Source organism: Chelmon rostratus, chromosome 16 (genome assembly GCF_017976325.1).
Source record: "Chelmon rostratus isolate fCheRos1 chromosome 16, fCheRos1.pri, whole genome shotgun sequence".
NCBI lineage: Eukaryota > Metazoa > Chordata > Actinopteri > Chaetodontiformes > Chaetodontidae > Chelmon > Chelmon rostratus.
In genome coordinates this window covers 19010904-19027386 of record NC_055673.1, presented here as the reverse complement: position 1 = coordinate 19027386, position 16483 = coordinate 19010904, and the positions used below count along the sequence as shown (strand labels likewise).

Sequence of the window (16483 nt, the reverse complement as noted above, 5' to 3'; positions counted from 1 at the left end):
CCAACACAATACAGTCGTATCACAAAGTCAAAGAACGAAAACAAACCTTTCAGAAATCCCTTGGGGGGTTAGAACAGGCGATATATCCTTGAATGCTGCGTTTTAATCACCACAACATGAACGTTATGTTGCTCTTGCTTGATGGGACACAACTGCTTCCGGTTTGCGATTCAGCTTTTCAATATCTGCCCTCAGTACAGCCTGCAAGACAATTTACCCCTCTGGCTTTGGAAAAATATTGCCTCCCTCACCATTAGCAGAGGCTAACGCCCAAATGCCCCTACCTGATATCTTTAATGACATATACCTAAATACAAAGACTTAAATGTAAAGCTTGTTGGGCTTGGTACAGTATATAAGTACTTTGAACCTGAGAGGTAAAACTCGGGGCAGTCATTATCACTGTGGTTACTAGGGTCGTCCGCAAGGCAGCTTGGGAAAATATGCTGTTGTAAACATGGCGGCCGCAGTGGGAAGAGTCCTGTCCTTCAGTAAAAATGCTAAGGCGCTTGTTTCACCTTTGCGTCTGTCTGCCGTACCTGTTCATCGCTACAGCTTAGAAGTTTCTAGTACCGGCGAAGCCATTACTCACACGGGCCAGGTAAGTTAAGTGATTCCCTTCGATTGTCTCGTATTACTGGGTAGCCCAACATTAGCTTAGCTGTGTGTCAGTGTAGCTAGTGGGTCAATTAACTTACATCCATTATCGGACAGCCCTGTTGCTAATTGCTTTCCTTTTACATTTGATTTTCGGTAGTTTATTGTAGCACACACAGACAGTGTCAACAGCCATTTTTGTTTCGAAGTACAGCTACAGACTGATGCTTTTCTTTCTTGCTGTAGCTGGCAAAAAGTTGACCCCCAAATCAGGAGTGTTGTAGAATGCGTCGCCGTTGCCCTCAATGTTAATTCATAACTGTTTTCTTTTTACCTGTCAGGTCTATGATGAAAAGGATCCCAGGAGAGTCAGGTTCGTTGGCAGACAGAAAGAGGTAAGACGTAACGAACGCATCATCGTAATAACAATCAGATGGCAGCTAATTTAAACGTTACCCGTCAACTCTGAGCAAATATACGTTTGTTGTTGGGGCTCTAATAACGTGATAAATATGTAAGAATGAGACAGTCAGAGTGCAGCATCACTGGTGTTGTGTGGACCTGCTATCAACCTTCTCATTCACACACTGCTGTATTCTGTCATACTAATATCTAAGTCTGGCCAAACAACAACATTTTGTTCTCAGATCCATTTCTGTTTTTCCATTTCACTATATGTTCAAACCAGTACACAGTACCACACACATTACACTGAAACAATAAATTAAACTGTCTAAACTCAATATGAACTAAGATATTAACTACTTTTTTATGGTGGAAACACTACTAAACCCATTTAAAAACTGGATTTATGCTGGCACGATGAATAGGTGGTACACACAGAGGATAGCCTTCATCATCAAAGCAGTCGTTATTCACACAACACAGTCTCACTGTGTCTGATGTTCTTTAAAACGTTTGGTTGTCAAGTTTATTTGTATAGCACATTTCACGTGATGTAAGATCATTTTGCTTCACACACAACAAGTACATGAATACATATTTAAGGATATATAAAGGAATTTTTTCATAAAAAACGATTAATCCCCTGCCCTCCCACCGACATATACATGCCCTCCCACACATGTAAAGTGATAACACAGAGAGAGAGAGAGATGCAGGTAGGCTTTTAAAAGCAAGCACAGCAGTGGTACATCTCATATCACCACACAGTTTGTTCCAGAGAGATCTGTACCTCTTTCCCATATAAAGCTCATTTTACTAAGCCGATGATGACAGAAATCACATTGTTTGTGTCAAGGTGAATAAGAACTTTGCCATCAAATTGGTGGCAGAGGAGCCAGTGTCTGACATTGAGGCCAGAGTGGTGTCCTGTGACGGAGGTGGAGGAGCCCTGGGTCATCCCAAGGTCTACATCAACCTGGTAAGGGCCTGCACACATTAAAATGATAGAATGATTTGAAGCGTTGCATTTGTCTATTTAACCAATACTTGGTTGCTGTTCAAACTATTGAATGGTCACTGTTACTGTGAATCAGATTAGAAGTATTCATCAATGTTGATGCAAAGCAGTATTATTCTCATTGATATCAGAGTATGGTGGTGACATAGAAAAAGGAGTAATAACGTTCTTGCTTTTAATAGTCGTGTTGTGGCTTTTAACTATTGTCACCTGCAATTTAAATCTTTAGCTAATCTATAGCTGCATATTCATACCTGTTACTGTTTATTCTATACATATGCACATTACTCTGCACCTTACTGCTTTTTGCACTTCTCTTTAGATGATAAACTGCATTGTGTTGTCTCAGCACCTGAACTCTGTGCACTGACAGCAAAATGTAATCTAAATCTTAAATTATGTGAACGTGGATTATGGCCTTACTCTGTTGAGATCCTCTGTACTGTCTTTAATGATATGTAACTCTACACTAACTCCATCATTTTCTGTCTGTCTCTTTCTACAGGATAAAGACACAAAGGTGGGCACATGTGGCTACTGTGGATTACAGTTCAAGCAGAAGCATCATCACTGAAACATTTCCTCCGTCTTTGCTTCTCTGTATAAACTGCCATATTGGTTAATAAATTGTATCATGTCTGTCTGTCTGAGAGCACATTCTCCTTATTGAAGCCAGTTCAAATTAATGTCGCAACACATCTATGACTACATAGTGGTGTGTGTGCACAGTGAGTCCACAATTAAGGGGATGTGATCAAATTTATTATTTATTTTATCAAGGGTTCTTTTTGTGACACATTTCATGTCCCTGTTTTATGGGATTTCCAGTGTCGTAGTGTAACTCTGGGATACAGGGTTAGACATTCTGTTTGAATTTTGGATGCAGTTCCCTCCTCTGACAGGCAGAGGTCAGCAGTGTCCAGCAGATGTATTCAGTCTGGCACCACAAAGACTGAAACAGACTGTTCCCCACAGCAATAAAAAGCAAGTTTTAGACATTATTTTCTATTGCACATCCACAACTATTCATTTTTAGAACCGACACCTAAAGTTTTCGTATATGATGACGCTTTAATTGGTCTGAACTATAATAAGACGGCTGATGGAAGGTGCACTGCATGTTAAAAATGTCATCTGCTCCATTGTTTTCTGCATGGGTGGGATTCATTTCTATCCTGCATCTTGGAATACATGAATAACTGATTTCCTGTGATTGCAGTGCTTTGAACTTGCTTTCATCAATAAGCGGGCGAGATATGGCTCGTCTCTACTGTTTACTGTAAGGGGAATCTTAGCATTCCTTGTGCATTGGTCCCACACAATCTGCGCTGTAGAGTCTCGCTCTGCCAAGCCTGGAAGACATCAGGAGGGAGCCAGCCTGATAAGACACAGTAGCGCGGAACAATACATGTTTGAAGAAGATCATATATATATTTCATCAGGCTTATTCTCCATAGACCTCTGCATGCCAAATTGGCCTGCGCTTGGCTCAGGCTCCAGACAGCACTAGCCTGTTCTGTCCCCAGTGATGCAGCCAGTGGAACTGCATTTTCCACACCATAGAGCTCAGGTTGGGAAGAGTAGTCAGGCTGATATAATTGGCCCTGGTGACTCCTGGAAGTGAGGCTTATGCTGTAGTTAACCTCATCTATAGTCAGACCACTTTGGATGATTGAAGGGGAGAGAGGTGTATTGTTAAAATGAGGCAGGCGAGCTGGGTCAGTGTCAGAGAGCTGACTGGTGGGTCTTGCGGTTGGTAAGTCTGAGTGGTTCAGAGGTGGTGGTTGGTTGAGTTGGAGGCATTGCCGGGGGCAAAATCTTCAGATGAAACTGAGCATATGAATTGTCCTGAATTAAACAGTGCAGTGTTTTTGTGCTGGGTTTAACTGCACTGTTTAATTATTCACTGCTCTTAAATGCATCAGCCAGCATAATGGAATTCTTTAACATCACATATGTCAAGTAACTCCAGATTATAAAGTTGGGTTCAACCAATTTGCAGACACTCATTCGTGGGTTCAGTCTTAAACTGTCATATCACCAGGGATGTCTTTGGCTTCATCCAGTTATCCACTTTCTTTCTGCATAATGTTAGATAATAATTGCAAATGCAACTCTAAAGCATGCACTGCTGGGTCAGACCATTCAGACAAAAATAAGCTCAAATGAGACTGTAATCATATCGAACATCTCCTCGCTACTGAGCCACACAATAGATAATGGAGTTAAATGCCATTGAATTCCTTAACACAGCGCCCCTCCACAACAATCACTCACTCTACACAAAACATCCTCCTCGTCCCTGTAATTGCCCTATTAAAATATTTCTCCTTGAAGATGTGTCATATTACAGACCCTCAGGCTCATTATGGAGCTCCCTGCAGCCAATTATCTGAACCTCCGTGTCTGGAAGCCACTGTGACCAAAAGGAGCTCACAGGCAGATCTGGGAGCAGCCCATCCTCTTCACATCCATTCTTACTGTATGAGAGGCAAAACAGAAAACTGACCTTTGGCCATTGTCTCGGGGCGACTCCACTCAGCTCCACTTTAGAGTCAGGTGACAGAGCTTCTGACCTTTACCGTGGAAATAATGACTTGTTCTTGTGCCAGGAGCTCAGAGGGTTACCGCAGGGAGCGAGACACCTCTGGCGACATGTGACAGTTTTTGGAGGAGAGAGTTTGCACTCAGCACTTTGATAGCCCCGGAAACCAAAGTGTGTGTGACAAGACACAAGAGACTTAGAACTGTGTGTATATGTATGCCTGTGTGTGTGTGTGTTTAAGTATGTGACAGAGACACAGACAGTGTTGAAAGGAAATAGGTGTCAGACAGAAGGTGCAGAGAGGAGTAATTTGAAGTTGTCAATACTTCCCGTGCAGACATTCCATTGGAAATTTTAAAAGTAGAAATGATTTAGAAAAGGGGTCTCGGGGCACAGAGTGAATAATATGGACGATTCATTTAAGAAAAACATTCCCGGGTTACTTTTCTGAGGGGGAAAAAAAGTCCTCCTTTGCCTATCAAGCCTGTGTCAGTTCTCCCATAAGACATAAAAGGCCAACTAACTCCTGGTGATGTGAGCCAGACAAGTAAACAGTGGCGCTAACATTCCCCGGCCTGCAGCAACACACTGAGGCTTAATCACATTATATGGCCCAGGGAGCAGGCCTTCGTGTCAGACTGGCTGTTGAGTGGCTCACTTGTGTGTCGAGAGCAGACAGAGGTGAGGTGAGACGAGTGGAGGGAAGGAGGAGGAGGAGGAGAACGCGGAGGACGGGGAATGAGAATGAGACGTGGGGTTAGGGAAGGAAACGAGGACGACGATAAAGATGGGCGGTGGCTGGAGGAGTACGGGGGGCGTGTGAGAGGTCAGTGGAGTAAGATGGAGAGTGTGAAAACGGGAGGTGAGCGAGATGATGGAGGGGCAGTCTCAGAAGAAGAAATGTAAATTACCAGCCAAAAATCTGTCATATTCCCAGTTTTGATGGTTTTTTGAATCATAATTCTACTTGTGCAAACACTTTCACTAATCTTGAAGTGCACACCTCCTTCTCTAAAAGGGAATTTGGAAAACTTAGTAATGTGTGTAATCTCATAATTTAACTGTCAAAACAAGTTTTTTTTTATTTACTGTGCTTGAACAACCACATTGGAATTTTTGTTTAGTCGGTTACTAATAAAGAAATTAAAGCTTCTGAAAAAAGTGTGAGAAAATCACTCCATATGAAGAACACTGACAAGGTTCAGGGATACTCAAGTGGCTGTAATCAATATTTTTATAATTGCAATGGATCAAATTACAGAGAATTATCACCATCATCTGCCTCATCATCAGCTACATATACAGAGATTTCTAGCGTCTTTCAGCTCATTGTTTTGGCTGCAGGAGCTAGCTGCTTTTAGAGAAAAAAAACTCTAAAAATGATTTTTCACAAAACAGTAGTAAGAAAAATTTTGCGACTAACTGCTGAACAAAGAGGAGAATTTAGCAGGTAAAAAGGCAGACATGTTTCTCAGGAGTTGGTGGAGACCAAAACCAGAACTAAACAGTGAGTATTGGAGTTGGATTCACCGTGCAGTCAGATATGTGTCTCCAAATGAAGGAGAATGTTGCGCCATATATGCTGGATGTGTAGATATGGGCAACTGAAACAAGTTAATTCATCATCATATCATCTTCAAAGGTGATAATATGTTAGTGTTGTAGTCACACCTTATTTCTGCTGCCCCCAAGTGGCCGAAAGCCCAGTTGTTAAAGTTTTTAAAGTCTAGGTCTTACTTTAAAATGTAAAACTAAGCAAACAATTTAAGTAAATACCCCTCCAATCAGAATCAAGATTTTAACCTTGTTTGTGTTTCTATTTTATATGCTACAAGACAAATTATGAGCAAAATAAGCAGTCAGTGCCTTAGCTGAGCCTTTCCTCCTTGGAACTGCAGTGGACCAATGACAGTCTCACAAACACAGATTCAGACCAAGTGTAAGCCCACCATGATGTCACCCATTGGTTTGTGGACCGTTTTGAAGCCTTGATTTTGGCACTATGCCCATTGCCATTTTGTTTTTTTGGAGCAAGAAGTGACCATATTTGGAGAAGAGGGTGGAGCTTAGGAGGATACGCATTGCAACTCCTCTGTCCTGACTGGATCTGACTGAGAATCCAAGGACATACTGTGGTAGCCACTTGTCAATCACAAGGTAGTCACACCCTAAAGCATAGCCTACCTCATCGTCTATTTTACTCTGCACAGGCCCTTAATTTACACAATGAACATCATGCTGTATTAAAGAAGACACAAAACTTACCATTGAGACCATAAACTCATTAGGAAAATGTTAATAAATCAAGTGAGAAGTGGGCTCATTTTCTCAGAAGCTTACATTCAATCAGACTTTTTTTTGCAACCAGTGGAGTCGCCCCCTGCTGGCCATTAGAAGAATGCAGGTTTAAGGTGTCCTGTATTGCCTACACTTTTCAGACCCGGAAGCTGTCCACTCACAGCCACAGTTACATACATAACATATCTAACGAGCCAATCCCATCATCTGGCAGGGTGGGGTTACACTGAAGTGAGGGGTGTCAGAGGAGAAACCAGGTGTAGCTACGTATCTGTATTTTACAAGCTGAGTTTCACTATTTTCAGGACGCTGGCAGAGACGGGTTCTGATTTTGGTTGCAAAGACGAGAAATGTTGAGCTTTCATGTATTTTCAAAGGATCTGTGTGAGAGCTAAGCTGTAGCCTGCAGTAGCCTTTTTAAAGAGCTCTGTTTTACCACAAAACTTTGAAGCCCGACACGCTTCCATCCATTAATCCTGGGGACACGGCGACTACGAGCCAACATGTTGGTGAGTTTATTTTTCACGTGTTTTATCCGTCGATTGTGTCCAAACAAATCTGCAGTGTGCGAGATAATGTTAGCCAAGTTACATCGGTGTCAAATGCTGATGGGACATTTTATGTAGCTTGGAGGCGCTGACAAAGACAGTTACAGCAAACGTTACTCATAAAAGTTGTCAGATGGCTGAGTTACTGGTGGGGTTTGTGTAGCTGATGGGCAGAGCTGAAGCTGCAGGCGGGCGGTGGAGAAGTTGGTGGAGATAGAATGGAGATAGATCTGTGTATACTGCATAAAGGCAAAGGTGTAGAGTTACATTTGAAGCATGAAAGGATTTTTTTTTCATGGAAAATACTTCTAAACATGTCATTGATGAACAGTGATGAGGGTTGCGGTTGAATTAATGCCTGGGGAGTAATTTTGAATAAAAACTTAAACTGAGTAAAAGATTGTACAGAACACCCTTAAAGATTTGTGGGATTCTCTCAGAACAAATGCCATTATTTTGAAAAAAACAGAAAAGGGTACAACACCAGATTCAAGAAAATTCTTAATACTCAAAACAAGTGATGGACCTTTTTTTTTTTCATGTGTTCATATCAAAAACACCAGTTTGCAGTGTATATATGTACTTTCGCACTTTTCCCCACGCTCTGTGCCCAAGAGACAAGTCATGTCTCAAACAGCTACGAGTGAGAACAAGTAAAACCAATATCTCTTATCCCCACTCAGCACAGGGTCAGCGTCTTATCTCGCTGCCGTTCTATTCTTCTTTTGAAGTCAAATCCACCTCAAGATTTTTCAGAAGGAAACAAAATCGTATCATTTCTAGTACATCAAAGTTAGATCGAAAAAAAAGTTTGAGCAGTAATATAAAAAATATATCCGCAGCCCACCACAATGAGATCCTGTCGGACAGCAAGTGGAAGAAAGAAAACTTTACTGAAATAAGAAGTCAGATGTCATTATTTATCGTCTTAAACCTTACTTATTTATGAGGCAGAAACAGAATGAAATTCTCGGTTGAATTCATCCTGAATTATTTAATCTGAAATGGTTAATTCCATACAAAGCCCAGGCAGATCCCTCCTCTGTTCTGATAAATACTTTATCACTCTTCCTAAATCGAAAACAGGAGGAGGAGAAAAGGTGGGGGTGAAAGAAAAATAACTTCTTACTGTTTCTTGTTGTGCTTTGTTTTAGAAAATGTTGGTTTGACTGTTTTTGGCGCTAAATTTGTGAAGTTGATGGAAATTTATTTTTCATGGAACATTTAGGCCTAATGATGCCAGCCTTATTTTTGCTGTTTATTTCAGTGATGCTTCTTGTTATTGGTTGTATGAAAGAGTCACCGAAGTGGATGAAGATGTGACACTTACTTAAAATTACTTAAGAGGTTTTATGAAGCATTTTGTGCGCGGTGGATTTTCTTGCAGTCCCAGGATGACAAAGTCAAAAGCCACCTAATGAAAAGGGACGCATCGCTGATTGCAGCTATATCTGGAGCCGAGGTGGAAGTGGCATCGATTTAACAATTTAGCAGCACCCTCCTCTGTGTGTTTCCATTAGTCACGGCTGAATACCATCCACTTCCCCCCTTTCACTCCCTCAAAACACACACCCAGACACACACAAACACTCACACACACACATATCTGAAGCTGCTGAGGTATTTTCCACTACTCCCGAACAGAATTTACATCATCTAAACTGATACCAGTGGCTGCGGCACAGTGGACGGCTAATGTAAGGGCACACTCAGAGAACGTTGCCATGCTACGGAATACACCTTTTATTTTTGTGACTCAGTGCATGTGCAGGCTTTAGTGCAAGTGTACAATATTGTATATTTTTCATGTGTGTGAACTGTACAACCTAGCTGCAGGAACGTGTGTGGTGACATTTGTTTGCTCTAAGACATTTGGCCATTAATGGGGCCCATATGCGGGCTATGGCCTATCCAAATGCCAAAGTAGGATCGTAAATTGTTAATTGACCGTTCGCTAAACCCCTGTGCAACCGGAACTGGGCACGCCAGGTCTGTCAAACTTTGGGTTTCTCCACATGCTGAAATACACAGGGCCGCAGTAAGAGCAGCACTCTGCATTGGCGGCACTTAAAGAAATAGATTTAACAGTGTGGTTGTCTGCTCCATCATAAGCTGCAATCATTAGCATGTCTGGTACCTAGCTTACCCACAGTCACAAAGAAATGACCTCCAAAGCCAAAGAGCACATCACGAACTACCATTAACTGGGCTACGACATTTGTGGGGTTCCTATGTATCATCACATAACTAGCACATCCACTGTCGCGTCGTGTTTTCTCGTTGTGTGACAGCCAAACCTGGATGCTAATAGAGTTTTACTGGCTAGCGTTAGCAGCTCTGTCTTCCTCTTTACTGGATTTGGGAACGTTTACTCTCCAGCGACCCAAAAGCCAGCGTTACCTGAGATAACATTACCTTTGCCAGATGCACTGGTTAGTCATAGAAGCCTGCAGGTCTGCTACACGGACCATCAGCTGGTGAGGATGTGCTCACTTTTTGACTTGGACATGAAGCTTTAGCTTCCGTCTGTTAGCACAAAATCATGTATGTAGCTTGCCTTTTTAAAACCCCTTTACAAGATTCAGCTGGAAACATTAAAAAGTCAGAAAGTCAGATTCTCTAATAAACTCAGTGAGATAACATTAGCTTAATTAGCAAAATGGCTAGAGCTAATAAAATGTGCCAACAAGAGTTATCATTTCAGCCGGCAAAATCCACACTTGTTGGCTATAAATAATAAGCCTGCTTTTGTCTGCTTATATCTGGAATCAAAAATCTGCAGTTTCAAACATTATTAAGAGTTTTGATGGTAAATCTTCCACCGTTATTATTGTAAGCTACACGTGTGCTGAGCGAGAATGGAAAGTTTGACAGGTGAGGAAACAGTAACTAAGGGGGGCGGTGATTAGCGAGCGGTCAATCGGTCAAGTCACAACAACAAAATATAGACTTTTTGCTTTGAGTCCAGCAGTCTTGGAAATATTCCGTTGACGGTGTGTTGGGTCGACTACAAAGACGACGTAGACCTAACAAGTTCAAAGGATTGTCCAGATGTTCTGCTATCTATCACGCCATCATTTAAGCCTTTCCACACCTCCGCTGGTTTGGGCTGTTGGAAAGGAGGACCATGGAAAACTCCATCCACCCATTCTCTGAGAGTGGCGACCGGTGATTCCTGTTGCCTGTCTGGCTTGGTTAACGCCATATTTGATGGATACCCAGGAGAGGAGGACCCAGTCGATGACAGCATACAGGCAGGGTATTCTGGCTGCAAGCTGGCATCCAAAGATACAGCAGTGTGAGCGATGGACCATATTTTCGGCTTGGTGTCTGTACTTCGAAGGTCTGGATTTGGATAGAAGCTGCTGTTTTGCTGCTGGACCGATGTGAGTTTGGGACATTCCGGAGACAGTCTCTCCTTTCTGTGCAGTGGATCTGGGTTGTGTGTGAGATGCCCATGTGGGAGGTCTGTGTTTTTGTTTGCGCCATTGTCCTCAGAAAGAAATTGTGGCTTCGGTTCACAGTCAGAACCATCTGACTCAAGCAGGTCGAAGTCCTCAAGGTCACTCTGCAGGTCTGCACAGTGTTGATCTGAAATAATGAATGATACAGATAACAAAGTCTGTGCATGCTAATCAGCCTTTGAGCAAACCTTGAAACATGCAAAATATGCTGACAGACTGATTTAGTTCCTGCTTACCAGGAAGGTCTTTGTCATCTTTAAGTGGCTTCTCAGCTTCGTCACTGTCATCATCACAGCCTCGGTCATCAGAGCTTTTACAAGCCCGTGGCGACCACGTCACCTTGTTCTCCTTCTTCAGCCTCCGGCGTGCATTTGCAAACCAAGTAGACACCTGAGGGAGGGAAGGAATGGAGGTCAGAAAGGAACAGAAAATCAAACGCACAGGAGAAGACATTATATGTTAGTCAAGGGAGGGATGGAAAAGGCAAAACAATGTATAGAAGGAAGGAAAGAATAAAAAAGTATATAGATGTGAGGAAAAAAGTGTGAAAGAAGTAAAGCAAGCACAAAAAAAGGACAAATAAATGCTACCAGAGATGTATTGAGGGAAAACTAAACCTCAAGACATAGCCATCTAAAATGCCCTTAAAACTTATTTTGCAAAAAACCCTACCTGCGTGAGAGTCATCCTGGTGATGATAGCGAGCATTATTTTCTCTCCCTTTGTGGGGTAGGGGTTCTTCTGATGCTCCTGCAGCCAAGCCTTCAAGGTGCTGGTGGTCTCCCGGGTGGCATTTTTACGACGGGAGGCGCCGTCAGAGCATGAATACCTGAGCCAAACGATGACAATTGAAATAATATTTAGCAATGTCGTACCAAAAATGAGTGCTTGACATTTGCTACGAAGAAAGCCCTCCTTCACTATTGACTTTAAATCCCACATTAATGATGCCTAAGGAGAAAGACTATAGCATAAAGTTAAAAAAAGAAAAGAAACCCACACATATAACCCTGTGCCAGTTCCAGACACTAAATCCCACTAAGGACATTATACTCAGTGTAATACTTATATAATGATGCCAAGACATAAAAGAATATGAGGTCACTACAAACTTGCTGCAGACACAGAGAAATATTTCTCATCAGGGACTGAGCAGTCCTGAGTGAAGGATGTCTGACGTTAAGATATTAAAGTTTAGAACTGGGAAATAAACGAGCTCAGTCAAGCTGCACACTCTGACTTACCCATATCTGTCGTAGGGATACTGTCCGAATGTATATTCATAGGGATAGTAGGCAGGAGCCTGAGAGGTCCCCACATGCAAAGATGCAGCTCCGTCTTTGGGATCTAGTGGCGCCTGAAAAAAGTAAAGAAAAAAAAAAACTAATCTGAAATATGTTGAATCAGAATTCTTAAAGTATTCCAACACATTTTCACAGGAATGCACTAAAGACTGATTTGAGACAGAAATTGCTTTAGTTTACTTTCTTGTCATATTAGTTTAATATTCACACATCATTCCTGTGCAGTCTTCAAAAACCAACAGGATCACTTATTTTTCTTCCCCCTCCAGTCTGCACAAATGAGTGACTGCATGCGCAATGACGCGCAGGCAGGAAGGTAACAAACAAGTGAGATGCCAAACTTACTCTGGAATAGAGCGCGGTGGCGTCGCTGGTGCAGCTGTTGTAGTAACCTTGGCTCTTTGGATAAGGGCCGGTGTAGACTCCAATGCCGGTGGCGGAGGTGAGCTGGTGGCTCGGGGAGCGGAGCACCGGGTGTGACGGAGGCGTTCCCGGCTCCAGACAACTGGCCAGAGAGCTGGAAGTCATCAGAAACTTTGACACGAAAAATGCTAAATTAATCTTATTTGTCCTATTACATAGAGATGGGAAATATATTGAAAGGTGCTTTTTCCACACACCTGAAAACCACTAAATAAAATGAGGTTTGAACTGCACTGCAAAAAAGTCAAGTTTTCTTTTTCTTTTTTTTTATTCCTGCGCTTTCCTGATTTTGTTGCATTTTATGAAGAAAACAAGTGACATGTTCGTGGATATTCTGACAGTGTAGTCTATAAGTTATCATTTAAAATAACCGTAAGGACAAAAACATGAAAAAATAAAATAAACAAAATAAAACTGACTGTACCTGCGGTGTGGTGGAGTAGGAGTATCCAAGCGGAGAGTAAGCCATGGCTCAGAGAAGGTCAAAGAGACAGAAGCAGGAGCGCAGACCCGGGGCGACATCCAACAGCATCCGTGCCAAGGGGAGACTTTTGCCTCTGACACTAGTTCAGAGTTAGTTTGCCAGTCAACTTTTCGGGTTTGGAAATGCTGATGCCGTCTACCACCTTATCCAAACAGGGGCGCGCAGACATTTACGCAGCACTTTCATTTTACGCACCACGAAAGCAGTCTGTAAAAGTAACTTCTCGGCTTCCCTTGCAGTTGCGCCTCATTCGCCCAGCTGCTGCAGCCCCGACAGTATCCCTGCTATCTGACAGTCCAACGCGAGTCAGTGCGTGTGATCAAACCACGCATCTCCCCGTGATGCGCTCTTTGGTTTTAAGGCGCGTCTCTCTGACGTCAACACGGATTCTGTGTGTGTGTGTGTAGCCGGTATCAAGATGAAGAAACTCCCCTAATTAATTCCCTCCCAGTTTTCTATCAGCTCTTATGCAGGAGAACAGCTCCGCGCAACTGCAACTCCCCCCGCCAACAGTCCCGAGGCAGAAAGAGAGTGTGATCAATTCTCCTTTCCAAATACACAAACATGCAGCTGCGTACATACACACACACACACACACACGCACTCTCCTGCACACGCGGTGCTATGGCCAGAGGGGGGGATCAGGAACGTGATGCCTTGACACGACATTGACACGGGATGATTGATGACTACAACCTAATATTAGCATAATCGTTTTGCCCTGTAGTTTAGATAACTTGTCACCACGGAGAAATCTCCCTGTCATCCACATATTCATGAGTGGGGAAAATTCAGGTCTCCTCCAAGCAAATTAATCAACGAATAAACACTCCCCGCATTCCCTTGAGTAAGCACCTTTACCAACTGAATGGCTTGTCGTGTTTTTAATAACCAAGTCTTAAGCCGTCCTGGTGAAGTGGAAACATTTCTCTAATTTCTTCTCAATCCACTCTTAGATCCTCATTGATTTTTACAGGGAGGGGCAAGGGGAGGGGAGGGCGCGGGGAAATGTTAAAGGAGTTTGTGGTGTTAAAAATAATTGGATACATTTGTGCAAAAATGGCAGAAGTAAAGAATTTTGGGGCTAGAATGGAAAGAGAGAGGAAAGGAGTTAGGGACTGTATGAAAATGATCCGCGGGGAGAGGTGGGTCAGAGAAGGGAGAGGTTTTTATTTTTGGTGAGAGGACTGGAGCTCCAGAGGGTCTTTTAATTTTTTTCTTATCCCAGATTAATTGTCTGCAGACATTTTTAATCCACTTGGCTTTCACAGATATTTCACCGCGCACTGTGGAAACTGTCCGGAAGAAATGTCTCCAACCTGTGGAACGCTGCACAGTGATCCACTTATTGCGACCCTGTCACCTTGACATTACACTTACACAACACTGAACTGTTTTCCAATTACATTGTGGTGACAATCGAAATTACAGACTATGGTATGTGGCTTTGCTTAGATTGTAAAAACAGTTTGGTTAACAATAGGGAAGGGTCGTTTCCCTAACATAAATGGTAACATAAAAGATCATAAATGTTAATACTGCAAGATTGGATGTTTTGGTGGAAAACAAATATGTTGTCAGTAACATTTTACTGATATGAACAGTATCAGCATGTCTTTGGCTTTGCCCAATAGTTAAATTACAACATTTCCTCATCATGTTCATAGAAAACATAATCCAGTCGTTATTAACTGGCATATTGGCTGTTGCAAGTTTGTTATATAAATGCAGTTTCTATGAGACATGGTGCAGATTAGGGGGAAATGTTGCAGTGCCATATAATATAAAGCCCATCAGCAGCCACTTTTCCTGGTTCACCTGGTGGCTGTTATAACTGTTTGATTAGCAGCTCTTTGTTAAGTTTTCCATCAATGTATTATTTTGAGATATTTGTGAGGAGTGTGTTGTGTTTCTTTTTCTAGGTCAAGGAAAGAAAATGTTGATAATGTTGGGAAGGGCCTTTCTTTTTTGTAAAATTAAATATAATAATCACCCACCCTTATCATTTTTGTACAGTCCCTTATTTTGGAGTTAATGGAAAGGAGAATCAGAAATCCATGACAGGTGAGGAGAGAAAGAAGAAATAAACGTGGAAAACGGGGAACGCCTGAAGAGGTAAACTTGGGGAGCAGAAGAAATCGTTAATAGTCAGGGGATCTGAAATGGAGCGAGGGGATGTGGAGGGGTAAAAGGACAAAATATTCCCAGTGCACCCAGAGTAGGGCTGGAACAACAGAGCTGCATCACCAGAAAGCATCTCGGGCCCCAGCGGGGAGACGGCATCTGTGTACCGGCGCTTGATTGGCATTCCATTTGTCCCGTGAAAGGTGCTCATATACTGAACACGGACTAACTGTCTCCCCCTCATCTGTGCTCAAAGCTTCGAAATGAAGTTATCTCCCCACGCTGGTGCTGCACGGCTTCACACAAAACACGTGTCAGTCACAGAGAGAGGCAATTTGTTTAGCCAGTGACAATGAACACGACTGTGTTTAATCTGGGTTTCATATAGTTTATGTGAAAAATAACTTGTGAGATATAGATGAGAGCAGAGAGGCAGGGTTGAACCTCCAAGCTTTCTTCCTGGGTAAGAAGAAAGAATGGAAAGCATGCTTTGCACATAGAGGTGGATAGATTATGTTGATTCCCTCTTTTTGAATATTCAATAGACTACTTATATATTAATATATGGTGTGTTTATAAATTTATGGCATTCTTCCAGTATATATTTCTTAAGGCTCTGAGTTCGTTAGACCGTGATTATATCTTTCTGATCTTGCTCCCCCAGCATCAATCATTCATTCAAGATGCTCCTCAAGAAGAAGAAAAAAAAAAGAAAGGAAACACATTCTTATTCTCTCCTTCCTGCATCCAGCTCCAGCTATTATGCAGTAGGTGGGGCGAGGGGTTAATGATAGAAGCATGTTAATGTGAGAGGAGGAGGAGGTCTAGGCCGTGCGGAAAGTGTTTGGAAAAGAGGGCCAAACAACTCCAATCACAAGTTCTTTCAATCACAGTGCGCCGCATTTGAATATTTTCTACCTTAAAGTCTGAAATCTATGCAATTTTAATCACTGTTTAACATGTAGATGCTTTTTGAGCCTTCATCCTGGTTTTAGCTATTTCACCTAGAGAGAATATATCAGTGGGTGGTGCTGAAGGGCCCATACTGAAGTGAGAGTGCTTCCAACAGGCACTGAAAACATGGCTTTATTGTTTCCTGAGTCTCTTCTTAGTCAGGGTAGAAAGGAGATGGTTCCATCTTTAATCTTCTGGTAAATAATAATAATAATAAGGAACAGATATTTGAGGAAGTACTCATTTTCATTGTCTTATCTCATATTTGTTCAATATGAAGCTATAGCTACCAGCCAGTTAGCTTAGCTTAGCATAAAGA

General features: G+C 42.2%; 2 protein-coding genes across 2 annotated transcripts; one reads left to right on the top strand and one right to left on the bottom strand.

The window, feature by feature from the left end:
- Positions 1-450: 450 nt before the first annotated feature.
- Positions 451-2663, top strand: ndufs6 (NADH:ubiquinone oxidoreductase subunit S6). Its single transcript, XM_041955810.1, has 4 exons — positions 451-601; positions 939-992; positions 1859-1981; positions 2526-2663. Exons 1-4 carry the CDS (start codon positions 458-460, stop codon positions 2592-2594), a joined length of 390 nt encoding a protein of 129 aa, XP_041811744.1. The 5' UTR covers positions 451-457; the 3' UTR covers positions 2595-2663.
- A 7755-nt stretch (positions 2664-10418) lies between these two features.
- On the bottom strand, positions 10419-13071 carry irx4b (iroquois homeobox 4b). The gene is made up of 6 exons (XM_041955920.1): positions 13027-13071; positions 12525-12713; positions 12120-12232; positions 11548-11704; positions 11112-11265; positions 10419-11002 (listed from the first exon to the last, which is right to left on the bottom strand). Exons 1-6 carry the CDS (start codon positions 13069-13071, stop codon positions 10419-10421), a joined length of 1242 nt encoding a protein of 413 aa, XP_041811854.1.
- Between the last annotated feature and the right edge of the window lie 3412 nt (positions 13072-16483).